Genomic DNA, 16,830 nt, shown 5'->3' on the forward strand with positions numbered 1-16,830 from the left:
ACTGCGAAACACAGCATCAATGCTGGCAACATGTGCCCAATAAGGCTGTATATCAGGGTTGCCATGTATGTGTGACAAGGACACTCCAATAACCAATAAAATTAGCCCAAACCATGACTCAGAATATGCTACAGTTTTTAGTATAGGGCTGGGAAGATACAGATTTTGTGATTTAATTTGATTCCAATTCACAAGCTCTCGGTTCAATTAGAATTCTATTTGATTCAATACCGATTAATTTGGGTAAATTTCAGTTGTTGTGTCTAAAACTAAACATAATTTACAAACCAATTTACATAATGTACAACCAAAAAACATACTTGGCAACCCTGCCTACTGCTGTTGTGAAAAATGGAAATAGTCTTTTTGCTTTGCCCAGTGTTACAGTCAGTATTTGTGGGACATTTTTTATTGCTCCCTGAATCACCAGCAACATTGGAGAAAATGACAGCAAGGACCTAGAACTAATGAAAATGTACCTGTCGTTTTCAGGGTCTGTGACAGTGGCGGTTTGGTGGGAGGCTGATACAAGAAGCTGTATACAGGGTTAAGATCAGATTGAATCAAAAGCAGTCACCTGATGTATATTATTTTGTTTAACCCTGTCATACGTACCGTCACACATATGTGACAGTTAATAATTGGGCCCCGCAGAGTAGCGTCAAACATATGTGTTTCTGCAACAGCCAGTTATGTTATAAGCTGCCAGATTAAAATCGGCTTTTGTGCCGACACAGGCTACACTGGTAAAGCGTCTGTTATCTATAATCGCTCAAACAGTTACTCATACAGTCTTATAAACCACAGAATAAGTTTATTTTATATACATACTGTACATCCAACTCATCATCATAGTACCACGATAAAAAGTTTATAGCTCTTATACGCACAGTCAATACATCAAACGCAATCTTCCTCCGATGCGTGCTGCTGTTTGTTTACATTAGTAGCGGTTGTCATTCATCAAACAAACAGCTACTCAAAGAGTCTTTTCAAGCACAATATATGTTTATTTTATGTAACAAACAGCCAAATTGTCACCAAAGTACCACGGCAACAGTTCACAGCTTGTATATGCACAGCCATCATATCTAAACGCGATCTTCCCATGCACGCAGCCATGTCTACTTATTAGGTGCAGATGCGGTTCATTCACACAAACAGCAACTCAGACAGTCTTTTCAGGCATATAATACATTTGTTTTCTGAAAGAGACAGCCAAACTATCACAAAAGCACCACAATAACAGTTTAAAACTCATATACTCACAGATGCTGATTGTGCGTGATTATCCATGCACGCAGCCAAGTACATTTGCGCTTGTCACACACACACACACACACACTCACACACACACACACGTTGATGCGGCTATCCTTATGAGGACTCTCCATAGACATAATGATTTTTATACTGTACGAACTATAGATTATATCCCCTAACCCTACCCCTAAACCTAATCCTCACAAAAAAATTTTCTGCAGTTTTACATTAAAAAAAAAACAAACAAACATCATTTAGTATGTTTTTTTTAAGCAATTTCAATTATGGGGGCACTAGAAATGTCCTCATAAACCCCATTTATAGCATAATGCCCTTGTAATTACCAGTTTGTAACCTAAACAAATTTCCTCATAAACCACCCAAACCCGCCCACACACACACACAATGTCTAAGATGTCAAACAGTGCATAGGCAAACCGGACTGCTGATATATTATTTGTTTTTTTACAGCTATAAAAACTAAATAAATAATAAAAATAAAAAAAAACAGTACAGCAGACATAACCCATTTGTTCACATTGTTTTCATGACAAGAAATAAAAAATTAAAATAATATAATAAAAAAAATATTCGTCTACACCAGGGGTCGGCAAGCTTTTTGACATGGAGTGCCATTTTATATTTTCCTGGTCACCCAGTGTCACGTACAAAAATAACTCACTCCAGGGGGCATTGCAGAGGAATTTAGACCCTACTCATGAAAAGGTTAAACACAGGGTCAGCGCAATGTCACGCTACTGACTTACTAGCCATGTAATATATATTTATTTTTCTCCCCTTTCTCCCCAATTTGGAATGCCCAATTCCCAATGCACTCTAAGTCCTCATGGTGGCGTAGTGACTCGCCTCAATCACTGATGAACTTCATCTTTGCCTAAGCTCTGAAATTTAATTTGTGTTTGCATTTAGATGAAAAACAAAAGTCCCCATTTTGCGCCATGTTTTACAGCATTGGAGAAAGTAATGCTGTAGCTTTTCACGTTTGTTGTTAGCTCGAATATGTGGAATGAAAAATTATATTTGTACAGATCCTCTTAGAGGACTGGGAGGGAATTTTATTCTGAAATATTTTTGCATTCCCTCACAATATGTTTTTCTTTGCCTCGCAATAGTTTTGCCTTCCCTCGCAATAAATTAACCATGGTTTTACTTTAGTAATTGTAGACTCTGGTAACCATGTTTTTGGCATAAATTTTGGTTCTACTATAGTAATAATGTAGTAACCATCACTGTTGTAACCAACAACAGTGATGGTTAATACAATATTACTACTGTATAGTGTATTACATACTCAAGTAATAGTTAAATATAATATACAATACTAATATAATATAGTAGTGTAATATTACCATTACATAACCATGGTTTTACTATTGTAATATTGTAAACTGTAGTAACCATGGTTAATTTTCATAGCTGAACTATGGTGTATTTAGTAAAACCACAGTAACCACAAAATTATTATATTTATTACCATAGTTTTTGTTTTCCAATTATTGCTATGATTTCACTATGAATATAATGGTTAAAATATGGTTACTGTAGTAAAACAATAGCCACAAAATGTACCATGGTTTTATTACAGTAACCGTATTTTAACCATTATATTCATAGTTCAACTATGAAAATTAACCATGGTTTTACTTCAGTTTTTATTTCAGAAAAAAAAAAAAGAAAAATCCCTCCCTGTCCTCTAAGAGGCACCATACAGTAGATTTGAGAGATTTAGCAGGGGGAAGATTTTAAATTTTGATCTGTTCGTTACACATAGCTATCGCGTGGCTTTAGACCACAATTGGAAAAGATTTTAAATAGCATATGGACATTTTTTTTTTTTTTTTTTTTTTTTTTTTGTCCTTGTGATCACTATTAACAAATTCTCGTAAAATATAGTAAATATTTTTTTACAAATTCCAAATACGGGTTTGGAGCAACATGAGGGTGAATGAATAATGACAGAATTGTACATTTTAGGTGATCTATTTCTTTAAAGTGGGTAAGGTGGGTGTGTGATCTGGTCTCGATATAACGTGGTATGTCTCTGCGGCATGTATTTAATCTCTGTTTATTTTTTAAACAGTTATAAACTGATTTTGCAGCTAAGTTAGACCTTGAAGCTAATCTTAGGCTTGCGTCAAGCTCTTGCTAGCTTTTTGGACATTTAGAAGTTTCGGAGAGAGATTGTTTGGTTATAGGAGTTGTGTTACTCCAGAACCTGCGTTGCAGTGATAACAGGAAGCTTGTGACAGCCAGGGAGGAAAGGGATTTAATCCCACACCATTGCAGATTATCAGTGGTTAGCAGGGTCATTGAGGAAAACCACTCCTTTGTCTTGGTTCTGCCTTGAAAACCAAACGGCTTTAACATTGCAAGATTTTTTTTTCCCCTTAGATGCAAAGTTGAATATTAGCTGGCTTGAAACAGGCATGTGTGCATGTGTGGGAAATGTGCTGACTATGGTGCCAGAATGTCAGTGTATAAGAAAATTCATTTATAACAAAGTTCTTTGTACTGTGCCACTAAAGAGAGAACATAAAATAAGATTACTATTTTGCAGTTAATAATTCAGTCATCAAAAATTGAGGTGATGAAAACATGTTGGGATTTTGATCACTTAGAGTCTGTTGGTTGGTTGCCAGGGTGACAGATTAGAGGGTTATTTGGGGTAAATACAAATTTAATGTCATAAGTTTCAAAAGCTATTTCAAATAGTTGATTAACATTTCATGAGGGACCTTGGTGCCAGATTGAAATTCAATTGAAATTTTGTTCAATTAACAGAATCCATTTCAGCAAAATACAGAAAACATTAGATTAAGCTGATTTACGAGGGCGTGTTGCCTACAGTGAATATTAATACTCAGATCTAAGCTCTGCTCGCTGAGTTGCGTAATTACTAAAAGCAAAACATGTCATTCAAAGCATGCCTGTCTTATCCAGCAAACATCTGGTGCATTAATATTATGTAATATTGACATGGTCGGTATGCTGTTATTCTCTGAAAACCATTTGTCAGGTTTCATCGGCACGATACATCACTTCAACTTATTGGCTTGGTAGAACAAAACATTAGTTCACAAACTGAAGCTCACCAGGTGTCTAGAAGAGCACAGATGCGCTTTAAATGCTTTACTGATTTCCTTCAAAACTCTGGTCTCTTTTTGAAGGAGGCAGTTCTGGTGAATATGACATTTAATTCTTCTGACAGTAAGCTTCTCATACGCCTTCATTAGATTTCATTAATAGTCTGGTGAAGATTATTACTCATTGCAAATGCAAATTAACCCTTGGCCAGAAATGATTAGGGCGAGTGAATCTCCTGTAATCTACCGTACGGGCATCCTTTTGGGAGGGAATATGAAGATTTCTACATGTTGTGAATACATTATACAAATGTCACATGACTGACTGCACAGCAAAGAAAGGCAGATGTTATTTTCCAGTTGGGTGCTATCTTCTTTTTCATAGGATTCTGGGATCTAGAAAGATGGGTGGGTGGATGGATGGTAAGGTGGGTAAATGGATGGGCAGACAGACAGACAGACAGACAGATAGATAGATAGATAGATAGATAGATAGATAGATAGATAGATAGATAGATAGATAGATAGTGGATGGACAGACAGATGGACAGATGGATGGAATGATTGATGGATGGATGGATGGATGGATGGATGGATGGATGGATGGATGGATGGATGGGTGGGTGGGTGGGTGGGTGGGTGGATGGATGGATGGATGGATGGGTGGCCAATAGCCAGTTGTGAATATGCATATTCCAAAGTTCCTGACCTTCATTTGAAATCATTGAAATGCAAAGTGCACTGGAAGAAAATAATGAAAAATTGCAGTCTTTTGACAGCCCAGGTCAGCTTTCCTGGCCTGTAAGCACTGATGTGCATCCCACATCATCTCAGTGAGTTACAGACACCTGCCTTTCAGTTGGACAAAGATTTGAAACTATTTAAAAAGCTTGCATTGTTCTGCATGACTTCATCTCAGGGATGGACAATCATTGTTGACTCAATTCAGACCATCATCCAGTTCAGTACATTTCATTTTTAATGCATTTAAAACTACACTACATGGCCAAAAGTATGCGGACACCCCCCTATAAATAGGGAATATGGCATGGCACTCTTAAATCAATCCCATCTAGTTGAAATTCTTCCCAGAAAAGTGGAAACTGTTTTAGCAACAAAGGGTGGGACAACTCTCTGTTAATGTCAATGGATTCACGCTACGAAGATTGCATGACTGAAATGTTGTAATAATTCAGTTGTATATTCACAAGCAGCAGCAGTGTGCAGGAACTTTTAATTGTCAACGGATTTAAAATTAAAGAGGTGTGTTGATTAGGTGTCCACATACTTTTGACCATATCGTGTTTGTTTAGACTTGATTGTGAACTCTGTTTGAAGCATGCCAGAGCTTCTGAGGAAGAACCCTCTTATAAACATGTCTCTCTCTTTCTTTTCCCTTTGAAGACGGCACACTTCTTTGCCCCTCGACATCACAGATAACCCTGGCAACTTTATTGTTCCGCTGTGTCGAAGAAGTTACCCCTGTCACAAATGGAAGTCTGCATCTCTTGGGTAAATGGAAGGCTTTCGTTTTCACTTGCTTAAAGCCAAAAATGAAAAATGAAAATTCTGTCATCATTTACTCACCCTCATTTTGTTCCAAGCCCATATGACTTTCTTTTTTTCTGGAACACATAAGGAGATATTAGGTAGAATGAATTTCTTTTCCTTACAATGAAAGTGAACTGTGACTGACATTCTGCTGAACATCTCCTTTTGTGTTGGTGAGTAAATGATAACAGAATTTGTAGGTGATCTGTCCCTTTAAGGGGCTGACATCTCAAAGCTGCTGCATGCAATAACTGTCTTATTCTCCACACATATTGGATTGGTGTCAGGTTATGCAAATAGCCGTGCTCCCAATAAAGCAGAATATGGCTGATTACTCAAAAATACACATCCATGTTCATTTAATAAATGTGCTGTGTTTAGGCGCAGCAGTGCTGGAATGCTCTTTTTCTTTGTGGCTTTTCTCTTTCTCGCCTCTGTGGAGGATTTGAAGCAGACCTCCTGTGTCTTAGGGTGCACTCAGATGGAAAATGAAGAGAAACGTAGATTCCTCCTGCTGTGGACTAGCAAGATTCTGTGTCGCTATCAGTGTGTCATGTCAAATGGTAAAGGGTTTTACCATGGCAAGTTGGATGGATGGGCTTAATAGTATAACATTTGAATAACACCATTTTTCTCTAAGCACTACATTATTCAGTTTCTGTTCACTTGGGTTAATAACTTAGTGACAGTATTGGTAAATGTCTGGAGCCACTATTAAATTTTTTTTCCCTTTGTGTGTTATTTTTTAATTGAAATAGTGCTGCTACTGATCAGAGATGTGGATTCTGGTCCCATGGAAAGTTAGGTAATAATAGCATTCACATAATCAATGGATAGCGTGATTCAGAGGTTGCATTTCTCTTCTTTTTTACTCCACTGATGGTTAGGTTTAGGGTTGGGGTTTGGTTTAGGGTGTATGGTTAATAAAATATTAATTCCTGTTGAGTAAATTACATCAACTAGGCATAAATACAATTAGCTTTTGGCACCACTCTGTGGATATTTCACCAGGAAACTGGAGCTCACACGTGCCCATACATTCAAGAACACTCCCAGCTTCGGCCACTGGGGGCATCAGTTTGAATTTTGTTAAACATAGACCGATTTCAGCAGCTGTCGCCGAATTCACCGTGACATCAGCCTGGCAAATCAGGACATATTTGATGTTTAATACCGTTACACTACCAGACAAAAAGTTTAGACACACTTGACTTACTTATGTTTCCATTGATCTGAAAAACCTTTTGGTCTAAAGGCATATGCTCAAATGCTTGACTGCCTACAGATGAATTTCTTTAAAAATGTTATGTTTTATCTATTTATTTATTTATTTACGTTTTTTTAATTAATTAGTTGGACTGGATAGTGAAGGGAAAGCAGCCAACAAGCATCTAGAATACATGTGAACTCTTTCAAAACCTCTAGGCAAAGGATGGCTACCTTCAAGAAGCTAAAATCTAAGCTATATTAGTATATATTAAGCCCCAAACATAGGATAAGCTATAAAATACAAGATTTTGGGTCGCTACATAATATCCGTACTCCATTTGTTTCATTTCTTAGTTTTGATGACTGAACTACTTTTCTAAAATGTGGAAAATGTTGGTAGTCTGTGTGTCCAAACTGTTTGACTGGTAGAGTGTGTGGATTGAGATTTTGGACCAATGAGATTCCACTGTGGGCAGGGCTACTTAGTTTGACAATAATAGAAACAAAGCAACTGACAAAATGCACCTTTTTTTAGGAAATGTTACTCTTTACCTGACAGTCAGGGTTCCGTTAACCACCTGAGGTACACTGGCGGCCAAAAGTTTGGAATTATGTACAGATTTTGCTGTTTCGGAAGGAAATTGCTACTTTAATTCACCAAAGTGGCATTCAGCTGATCACAAAGTATAGTCAGGACATTACTGATGTAAAAAACAGCACCATCACTATTTGAAAAAAGTCATTTTTGATCAAATCTAGACAGGCCTCATTTCCAGCAGCCATCACTCCAACACCGTATCCTTGAGTAATCATGCTAAATTGCTAATTTGGTTCTAGAAAATCACTTGCCATTATATCAAAAACAGTTGAAAGCTATTTGGTTCATTAAATGAAGCTTAACTTTGTCTTTGTGTTTGTTTTTGAGTTGCCACAGTATGCAATAGACTGGCATGTCTTAAGATCAATATTAGGTCAAAATGTCAAAAAAAGAAACAGCTTTCTCTAGACACTCATCAGTCAATCATTGTTTTGAGGAATGAAGGCTGTACAATGCTTGAAACTGCCAAAAAAAAAAAAAAAACCCTGAAGATTTCAAACAAATGTCTTCAAAGACAAAGGACAACTGGCTCTAACAAGGGCAGAAATAGATCTGGAAGGCCCAGAAGTACAACTAAACAAGAGGATAAGTACATCAAAGTCTCTAGTTTGAGTAATAGACGCCTCACATGTCCTCAGCTGACAGCTTCATCAAATTCTACCCACTCAACACCAGTTTCATGTACAACTGTAAAGAGAAGACTCAGGGGTGCAGGCCTTATGGGAAGAATTGCAAAGAAAAAGACACTTTTGAAACAGAAAAAAAAATAAAAAAGGTTAGAGTTGGCAAAGAAACAGACATTGGACAACAGACAATTGGAGTGTTATGGATCTTAACCCCATTGAGCTTTTGTGGGATCAGTTAGACTGTAAGGTGCGTGAGAAGTGCCCGACAGCCACATCTATGGCAAGTGCTATGTGCGTGGGATGAAATGTCACCTGAGTATCTGGACAAACTGACAGCTAGAATGCCAAGGATCTGCAAAGCTGTCATTGCTGCACGTGGAGGATTTTTTGATGAGAACTGTTTGAAGTAGTTTAAGAAGTTCAGAAATTTTTTTTTCCAAATTGTAATAGTAATTTTTCACATTATTAATGTCCTGACTATACATTGTGATCAGCTGAATGCCACTTTGGTGAATAAAAGTACCAATTTCTTCCCATAAGAGTAAAATCTGTACATTATTCCAAACTTTTGGCCGCCAGTGTGTATTTCTGAATGCTAAAAAAATTTCCCCAATATTGCTTAGAGCAAATAAAGCATTCCATATCCAGAACAGATGTACAGACTTAAAACACTAGCATAGTCAAAACTATTATAGCACGTCCAGAGAACTCTCATAATCAGAGGCCTCATGCTAGCCTGTCATCCGTGGAGGATTGTGATTCTGTGTCCTGTAATTAGCTCTGTTGTTTAGCTTTGTTTGATGATTTTTAATTAGCTGTGGTGATGACAGGTTCTGATAAACATTAGTGCTCAATACGTCCCTGTACATTAACTGCCATTGACCGTGGATCGAGATAACATGTCAGGCTTAGAGCGCAACTACAAATAACGTGGGTCATCCCATGGGACTCCGCGCTGCACATTAGTTTATGTTGGTTTTAAGTTTACCATTAAACTTTATGTTTACTGTTCAGCTGGTTCCCTCCTCCTCCTTGCCTGTCCTTTATACTGTTACAATGATGCTGCACAAAAAAGTGCGGTTGTGAATGCACAGTCAAGTCAATTTTTATTTGTATAGCACTTTTCACAACACTTATCGTTTCAAAGCAGCTTTACAGGATATCATGCATTAACAAAAAGAATGAAACTGTAATATCTATAAAGTCTTAGAGTCATAATCGTGTAGTTTGATTAAATATGACTGTAAATTGTGTATAACAATTAAATAATTAAATAATAATTGTATTTAGAACCCCTGTGAGCAAGCTTAAGGTGACTGTGGCAAGGAACACAAAACTCCATCAGATGTTGGTTAATGGAGTAAAATTCTGGCTAAACAACATGAATATAATGCATGAATAAAGTAACCATTTTAATGATGTGTGAAAGCCATTGAGCACCAGCAAAATAGACATGGCTTCGGAAATTGATGAAGCACTAAGGAAATGGGTATTGATCAGAGCCCCAAGTGCAATTGTAGATACACAAGTTAAGACTTTTCTTGCTAGCTGTGTCTCAAAACCTGTCTTTAAATATTATTGTTTTTGCTGCACTTCAACAGTTCATTGTTAGCTAACAAGGTAATTACCATTCTGTGTAAAGTATGCAATTACATCTAAAGGCCATTGTTGATTTTAGACACAATAAAAGAAGATTCTAGAATTTGCTGCATATTAGCATGCAAATTACAGCCTCTGAACTTTAATGAGCAGTTCTTAATTGCAACCCCCTCATATTAGTAATCAAGACTGCACTCAGATACCATCAGATCGATAGTGATGTTTGCCATCTGAAAAATGCTTCGAGATTCAGATGATTGTAAATTTGGACTAGACAAACATGCATCTAAAAAGTAAAGAAAGCTGAATAATATTTCAGTTTTGCATAACTTAAATTATGTTCAGAATAGCATACTACCTAGTACATAGTTATGCTATTAGTAGTCACACCTAAACAGACAATTGATTGTTGGCATATTTTTTACCAAGAAATGTGCACTTAGACCGGTAGTCTACATCAGCGAACAGCATACTACCATAGTACTATTACTATTGCTGTAGAATATGGTATGTACTGTATTCTGTGAATAGTATGCAAATTCTCATTTTCAGTTTGATGAATAACCCAAAAGTGAAATCAGCCATGATTTAGCATCTCATTCTTGACGCGTTATTTAATCGGACTGCCAAGATGAAGAGTTAAAATGTTTTTGCACAAAATTGGATGAAAATTGCATGCGTTTTTATTTTTTAATAAACACTACACTAAAAAACTACAGTTACTACAGTTAAAAAAAAAATAGTATAATGCAAACTATTTCACATAGAGTTAAAAATAAGGTTCTTGGCAGTATTAAGTGTATACTTTACAGTATGCATTAAAATAAATATTCCGGGTTCAACACAAGTTAAGCTAAATCGACAGCATTTGTGGCATAATGTTGATAACCATAAAAATGTATTTCTTTAAAAAACACAAAAATCTGGGTTACAGTGAGGCACTTACATTGGAAGTGAAAGGGGTGTACGTAAACTTTAAAATACTCATTGTTTCTAAAGTATAGCCACAAGACATAAAAAATATGTGTGTTAAAATAACTTTTGGTGTAATAGAAAAGCTTACTAGCCTTTTCTGTGTAAAGTTGTATCCAGTTTTACAACTTTGTTGCCTTAATGACATAATGCCGTAAACCCTAAAACGACCATAAAAATTATAATATAAACATCTTTATAGCTCAAATAACACAAGTTTAACAGACCAATTCATGTAAGTGCTTTTATTAAATTATAAGCTTCACATTTCTGCCTTTAAACCCTCCAAAAATGTACCCCTTTCACAAGTCGAAATTATTTTTGTGGTAATCAACATTATGCCACAAATGCTGTCAGTTGAGCTTCAACTGCATTGAACCCAGAATATTTTTTTAAGTAGTATGCTAGCATTCCATTCAGAGCATAACCTTGGAGACAGTAAAAATTAATTATTTGGTAGTATACTGTACAGTACTCTTTATATTGTCCAACTGTTTAGTCTCCACCCTCTGGTTCTCTCAGCATAAGGGATTTTGCGTATCCATTAAAGTGAGTGGCTGAGTGTGGAACTCAGTATGCGTACTGGGTAGAGCAGAAGGTAGCCCCTTTCAAATCCACTGGGCCTGCATTCGTATCCACACTGCTTTGATCTTAATTCCTCGACTCACACATCTACCCCTGATATATCAGGACCATATGTTTCTGTTCACTCACCGTATTTACATATCAACTTTGCCACACACATTTCTCAAAGAAAATAAATGGAGCTCTTTCACTCTTGGGGGCATATTAGATACACAATCAGTGCAATTTTCTGAAGTATGTTCTTTGTAGTGACTGTATAATGCAAAATACGAGTCATAAGCTCTGAAGAGGGTGTCGGCTGTCTCTCAGAAGTCTTAAAAGTAAAGTTTTGCAGTTTGAGCAGTGGAATATGTCTTTTCTGCTCAGCAGTGGGTCTGTTGTCATCCCAGTCTGTGTGGTTTGTCTAAATAATGTCTCAACTTGTCACCACAGGAGGAAGAATTTCAGCAACAGTCAAGCCAGCATGCTTCACTGAAAGCTGCTAATAGACAGCAGATCAGTAGATTCATGCTCTCGGTTCCTCTCCCACACAACAAACCATCTGAAACAATAAAAAACATGCTACTTTGGTTCCTAAACACACTTTGTAATGCTACCAGGCTATCCAAATTCCCCTCAATGCACTTGTGGTGTGAAATAAAGTTTCATTTGAGACATCGCTGGTTACGATTAGGGATGCGTGCGGATCGTTGTCACTCGGCAAACCATTCGACGTGAATACCAAAAATCGTATTTGTAATTTACACGTCATAGAGATCTGCAACCTGGCCCGAGCCCAACGAGACCTGAAAAAAACAGGCCAGGTTGGATCAGTTTTTCTAGTACAGGGCAAGGTAGGGTCTGTTCACACATAGTTTTGCATGTATCTGAGCTGTTTTTCAATTGTTTTTCTATTTAAACACATGCTGAATGGATGTCTTTTCTTTGACCGTTGCACCGCATTTAGCTGTTTTTTTTCCATGTCTTGGGCAGGATCTCTGAACTTTCTAGACACTGTGTCAAGTTAAAAAGAACTTAAATTTTTATAAACACATCTCAAGACACCTGAATTCTGTTTCATTTATTGCTTTTTTTGTGCAGGTGTCACAAAAATGCAATGTTTTTAAGAAGTTGCTGTTACACTGTCACATAAGATTACAGATTGTTTTTCACCCAGCAAAGTTTTAGCTCTTGATAAACGGCAAGCCAATGTTTTTGTTTATTTATTATTTATTTATTTATTTTTTACTTTAGGATGCATACTTGCATACTTACAATAACTTGTCTATTTCAATGCTGAACCATTTAAAAACCAAAGCATCACAAAGAGGCTAATAAATCACAGTAGTGTAACTCCACACACATAACAATACTAACATTCGCTGCCTCACGGAAATGTGAACTTGCCTGGGCAGAGCACATATCAGGATTGGTATTTAAATGATGCGTTGTCCATTGGTTAAGAATACTATTTTAGACAAGGTGGCATTTTTATTATTGTATAATGTTGAATGCAAGGGATTTTAGCATTTGAAGACCTATGTATTGTGTTATTTAGACTCAAAGCTTACAGTGCAATTTATTCCTTTTTATTTTTTTTATTTTTTTTTTGTAGTGTTTAATGCATTTCCATTGCAATGAATGTTCTTTATTCCCAAGTCCCGATGAATAGCCAAATAACCGTTTATGGACCCTAGCGGTGATCCAAATATTACAAACAGTTATCATGCACATCCCTAGTTACGATACAATATTTGCACAGTAGAAGCGTGTCTAGTCTAGTTGATTAGTAGGAATGTTTTCATGTAACCAGTCGTTTTACTGTTGGCATAAAGTGTGGTGCACATTTCTTGCTAAGAACCGCCCACTTTTGGGGCTTTTCCACTGCACGGTACAGCTCGACTCGACTTGACTCTGCTTGCTTTTTGGGGGTTTTCCACTGTGGATAGTATCTGGTACCTGATACTTTTTTGTAGTACCACCTTTTTCGAGGTTCCAAGTGAGTCGAGGCAATACTAAATGTGATGTCAAAACCCTGCAGATCACTGACTGTCAGAGAGAATCGTCACTACCAGCATTACTGGATTTGCGACATGAGACATCAACCCGCTAGTTTTAAAGTTAGCAACAGCGACATCATTTGTTCACACGACTTTCGAATTTTAAAAAGAAATGGCTGTGCGCAAAACCATGCCGTGGTCAATAAACGAGGTGCAGACGTTCCTCTCTTTAGCAACGAACAAAACGATGTGAAACGAAAAAGTATTTCAGAAAGTGTCTCAGCTGTTGGCCACACACGGCTACCACCGGACCTACCAACAGTGTAGGGAAAAGTTAAAAAAACTTAAAAGTGACTACAGAACCATCCAGGACCACAACACCCAGAGTGGTTCAAACAGAAGAAAGTGGAAGTGGTTCGACCAAATGGACGCTATCTATGGCAATAGACCGGCGAGCAATGGGAGGGAGAGTGCCCTGGACTCAGCCACGGTGTTGTTGGAGTCCACGATGGAGGATGGTATGTTTTGTTACATTAACTCTATATTCTGCTTGAAAGCTTCACTTTATTTAGTTGACCAGCTACTGGAAAGCTTGCTTCTAAAACAACCAGGCCAATTTAACTGTTACACTTGTGTAAAATCACCATGCAACAACTGCTTTATGCAGCAAAATGAGCTAGTAGCTAACAGCTAGCGGTCGTGTTATTGTTTATGGTCAGTAATGTTTGTGTCACGTTTAAGATGATGTCACGGCAGTAGAGGCGGCGCAACTATGATGATCAGCCTATAATCCCACCCATGTTGAGGTGGCACTAAACTGCAGTGGAAAAGCAAGCTCAGAAAAGTAAAGCGAGCAGAGTCGAGTCGAGTCGAACCATAACGTGCAGTGGAAAAGTGCCAAAATTTGACTGTATGTGACTGACATGTAAAATTAATAACTAGAGTTTGCTTATTTTTAGAGATGACTAATTCAAGTCCAATTGACTAAAATAATTTTTCTTGAAAATACTATGATGACGTGTAGGTCATGGAATCGAGAACTGGTTTTTATTCTGATTCGGTTTCATAAAAATAAAATACTGGAACAGAATGATTTTCAGAACATTTTGTTCTGTGGTTCTTCAACATGTGCTTTACTCCTCCAATATTGATGGAACATCGTACCAAAATGCTCTGGGGTTAATTCACTAAGAATGAATTGCACCCAGTAAAAGTGCTGTCTATTTGAACTCAGAAATCATCTCTTTAACAAGCCAAAAGTGCACTCGACTCCACTGTACATCTGGATGTACAGTGTGTCAGACTGTAACACTCTTCTCCCTTATTCGATCATGATTTGATGAATCACAACTGCCATGATTGAAAGAAAATGCACACAAACATTTCTTTTAAATAAAAAAATCTGTTTATCGCCTGCTTTCCTCGGTCGTTAATAGCGTAACGTTATTTGCTAATAAAGATGAATGTTTTGTGAATGAAGCTCAATCTACAGTAGAATAAGCCTAATTTACAAGGAAAGGAGGTGTGTTTTCGTGGAAAGGAATGAAAATGACTTCATTAAAGTACTCAGCGTTGATTGTGCCTGCTTGAACTAGATTGCGGTTGGTTTGTGAATGAAACACAGGTTTTTGCGCTGAAATACCACACACAAAAGTGGAACAACTGTTTACTGAATTCGCCCATCTGACTGTGTTTCCTACATTATTTGGATTAATTTAAAAGTAATAAAAGAATAATTGAAAGAAGAGGTAGGGAACCAAAATCGATAAGTGGAATTGGAACCGGAATTGTTAAATTGCTTATTATTATTCCCATTCCTAATAAACTGGATTACTGAGAATCTTCACAGACACAGTAGAGGTACAGTATATAAGCCAGCTAAATTAGATGTCTAGTTGTATTATGAAAGTATACAGCAATAACACCCAATACATTCTAATATTTTAACCTGTGCATTCAACCCATTGCCAAAATAGTCTGATACTAAGAGTTCAGGGGTGTCAGATGCAGACTATTTATTTGCCCTTCAGGTCGTCCAAGGGTCTCATATTGAGACTTAACTCCTGTCTCTCTGTCTGTGTGTGTGTGTGTGTGTGTGTGTGGACCCACACTTGACTGATTGCTGGTCAAATCTTGGCAGTTTGCAATAGAGTCACGCTTCAGGTCCTCATGTAGGAAAGAGAGCGCTCTATAAGTCAGGAGCTCTTCAGATTATAGAGCTCCTTTGGTTCTTAAAGGAATAGTTCATCCAAAAATGAAAATTCTCTCAGCATTTACTCACCCTTATGCCATGACTTTCTTTCATCTGCTGAGCTTAAATGAAGGTTTTTAGAAGAATTTCTCAGCTCTTTTGGTCCATACAGTGCTAGTGAATGGGTGCCAACATTTTGAAGCTCCAAAAATCACATAAATCAGCATAAAAGTAATCTATAAAACTGCAGTGGTTAAATTAGTGGCTTCAGAAACGATATGATAGGTGTGCGTGAGAAACAGATAACTTCTTCTTGTGTTTTTGGTGATTCACATTCTTCATGCATAACGCCACCTATTGGGCAGAAAGCCATACACATCTGGGATAGCATGAGGAATTTTCATTTTTGGGTGCACTATCCCTTTGGATATTAGAAGAAAATCTCAGCTCTGCAGGTCCATACAATGGAAGTGAATGGTTGTCAAAATTTTGACACTCCAAAAATCATAATCGTAATCCATAGAGCTCCTTTTTATGGCATTATGTGACACTGTCCCCTTTAAAGGGATAGTGCACCCAAAAATGAAAATTCTCACCCTCCAAACCTGTGTGACTTTCTTTCTTCTGTGGAAAACACAGATACCGTATGTTAGGTACTTAGATCCTCAGTTACCATTCATTTTTTATTGCATACTTTTTTCATACAATGCAGTGAATCGTGGCTGAGGCTGTCCCTAAGATTCTCCCTAACATCTCCTTTTGTTAGTCATACTGGTTGAGGGTGGTTAAATGATAAGGGTTAATGTCATCTACATCCATTACTCTCAATTCGTCTATTATCGATTGCTTGTCTGTGCATATTTAATGCTTTCTGTAATGGACTTTGAAATGAAATCGACTAGACATGACCTCCATCTTCACAGTTCTAATCAGTAGTGCCTATGAAAACAGCTGCACACATGCGCAGACATGCTGTGGGTGAAAACAAGCGGAAGTTAACTCACTCCCCAGCTGTCTTTTAAAGACCTACTCGTCCTACTGCATTTCATTAACCGCTGAAAGGTTGATGCCATTATGTGACACGGTGGCTGTAGGGAGCAAAAGCTCCTCGTTAGCTTTGCTGTTGCTTAGTCTACACAAAGGACAAAGTTGA

General features: G+C 37.4%; 1 protein-coding gene across 4 annotated transcripts in view; it reads left to right on the forward strand.

The window, feature by feature from the left end:
- LOC127427567 (IQ motif and SEC7 domain-containing protein 1-like) overlaps nucleotides 1-16,830 on the forward strand; it is a 281,442-nt gene that overhangs the window by 97,953 nt on the left and 166,659 nt on the right. For 3 of the 4 annotated variants that reach the window (XM_051675206.1, XM_051675207.1, XM_051675211.1), the window contains one exon: nucleotides 5,772-5,879. The exons of the other annotated variant lie outside the window; for it this stretch is intronic. In XM_051675206.1, the coding sequence (XP_051531166.1) occupies nucleotides 5,772-5,879 (108 nt within the window). The remainder of the gene's footprint in view (nucleotides 1-5,771; nucleotides 5,880-16,830) is intronic. 4 annotated transcript variants of the gene reach the window in all.

The sequence above is a fragment of the Myxocyprinus asiaticus genome, chromosome 37, assembly GCF_019703515.2.
Source record: "Myxocyprinus asiaticus isolate MX2 ecotype Aquarium Trade chromosome 37, UBuf_Myxa_2, whole genome shotgun sequence".
NCBI classification, from domain to species: Eukaryota; Metazoa; Chordata; class Actinopteri; order Cypriniformes; family Catostomidae; genus Myxocyprinus; species Myxocyprinus asiaticus.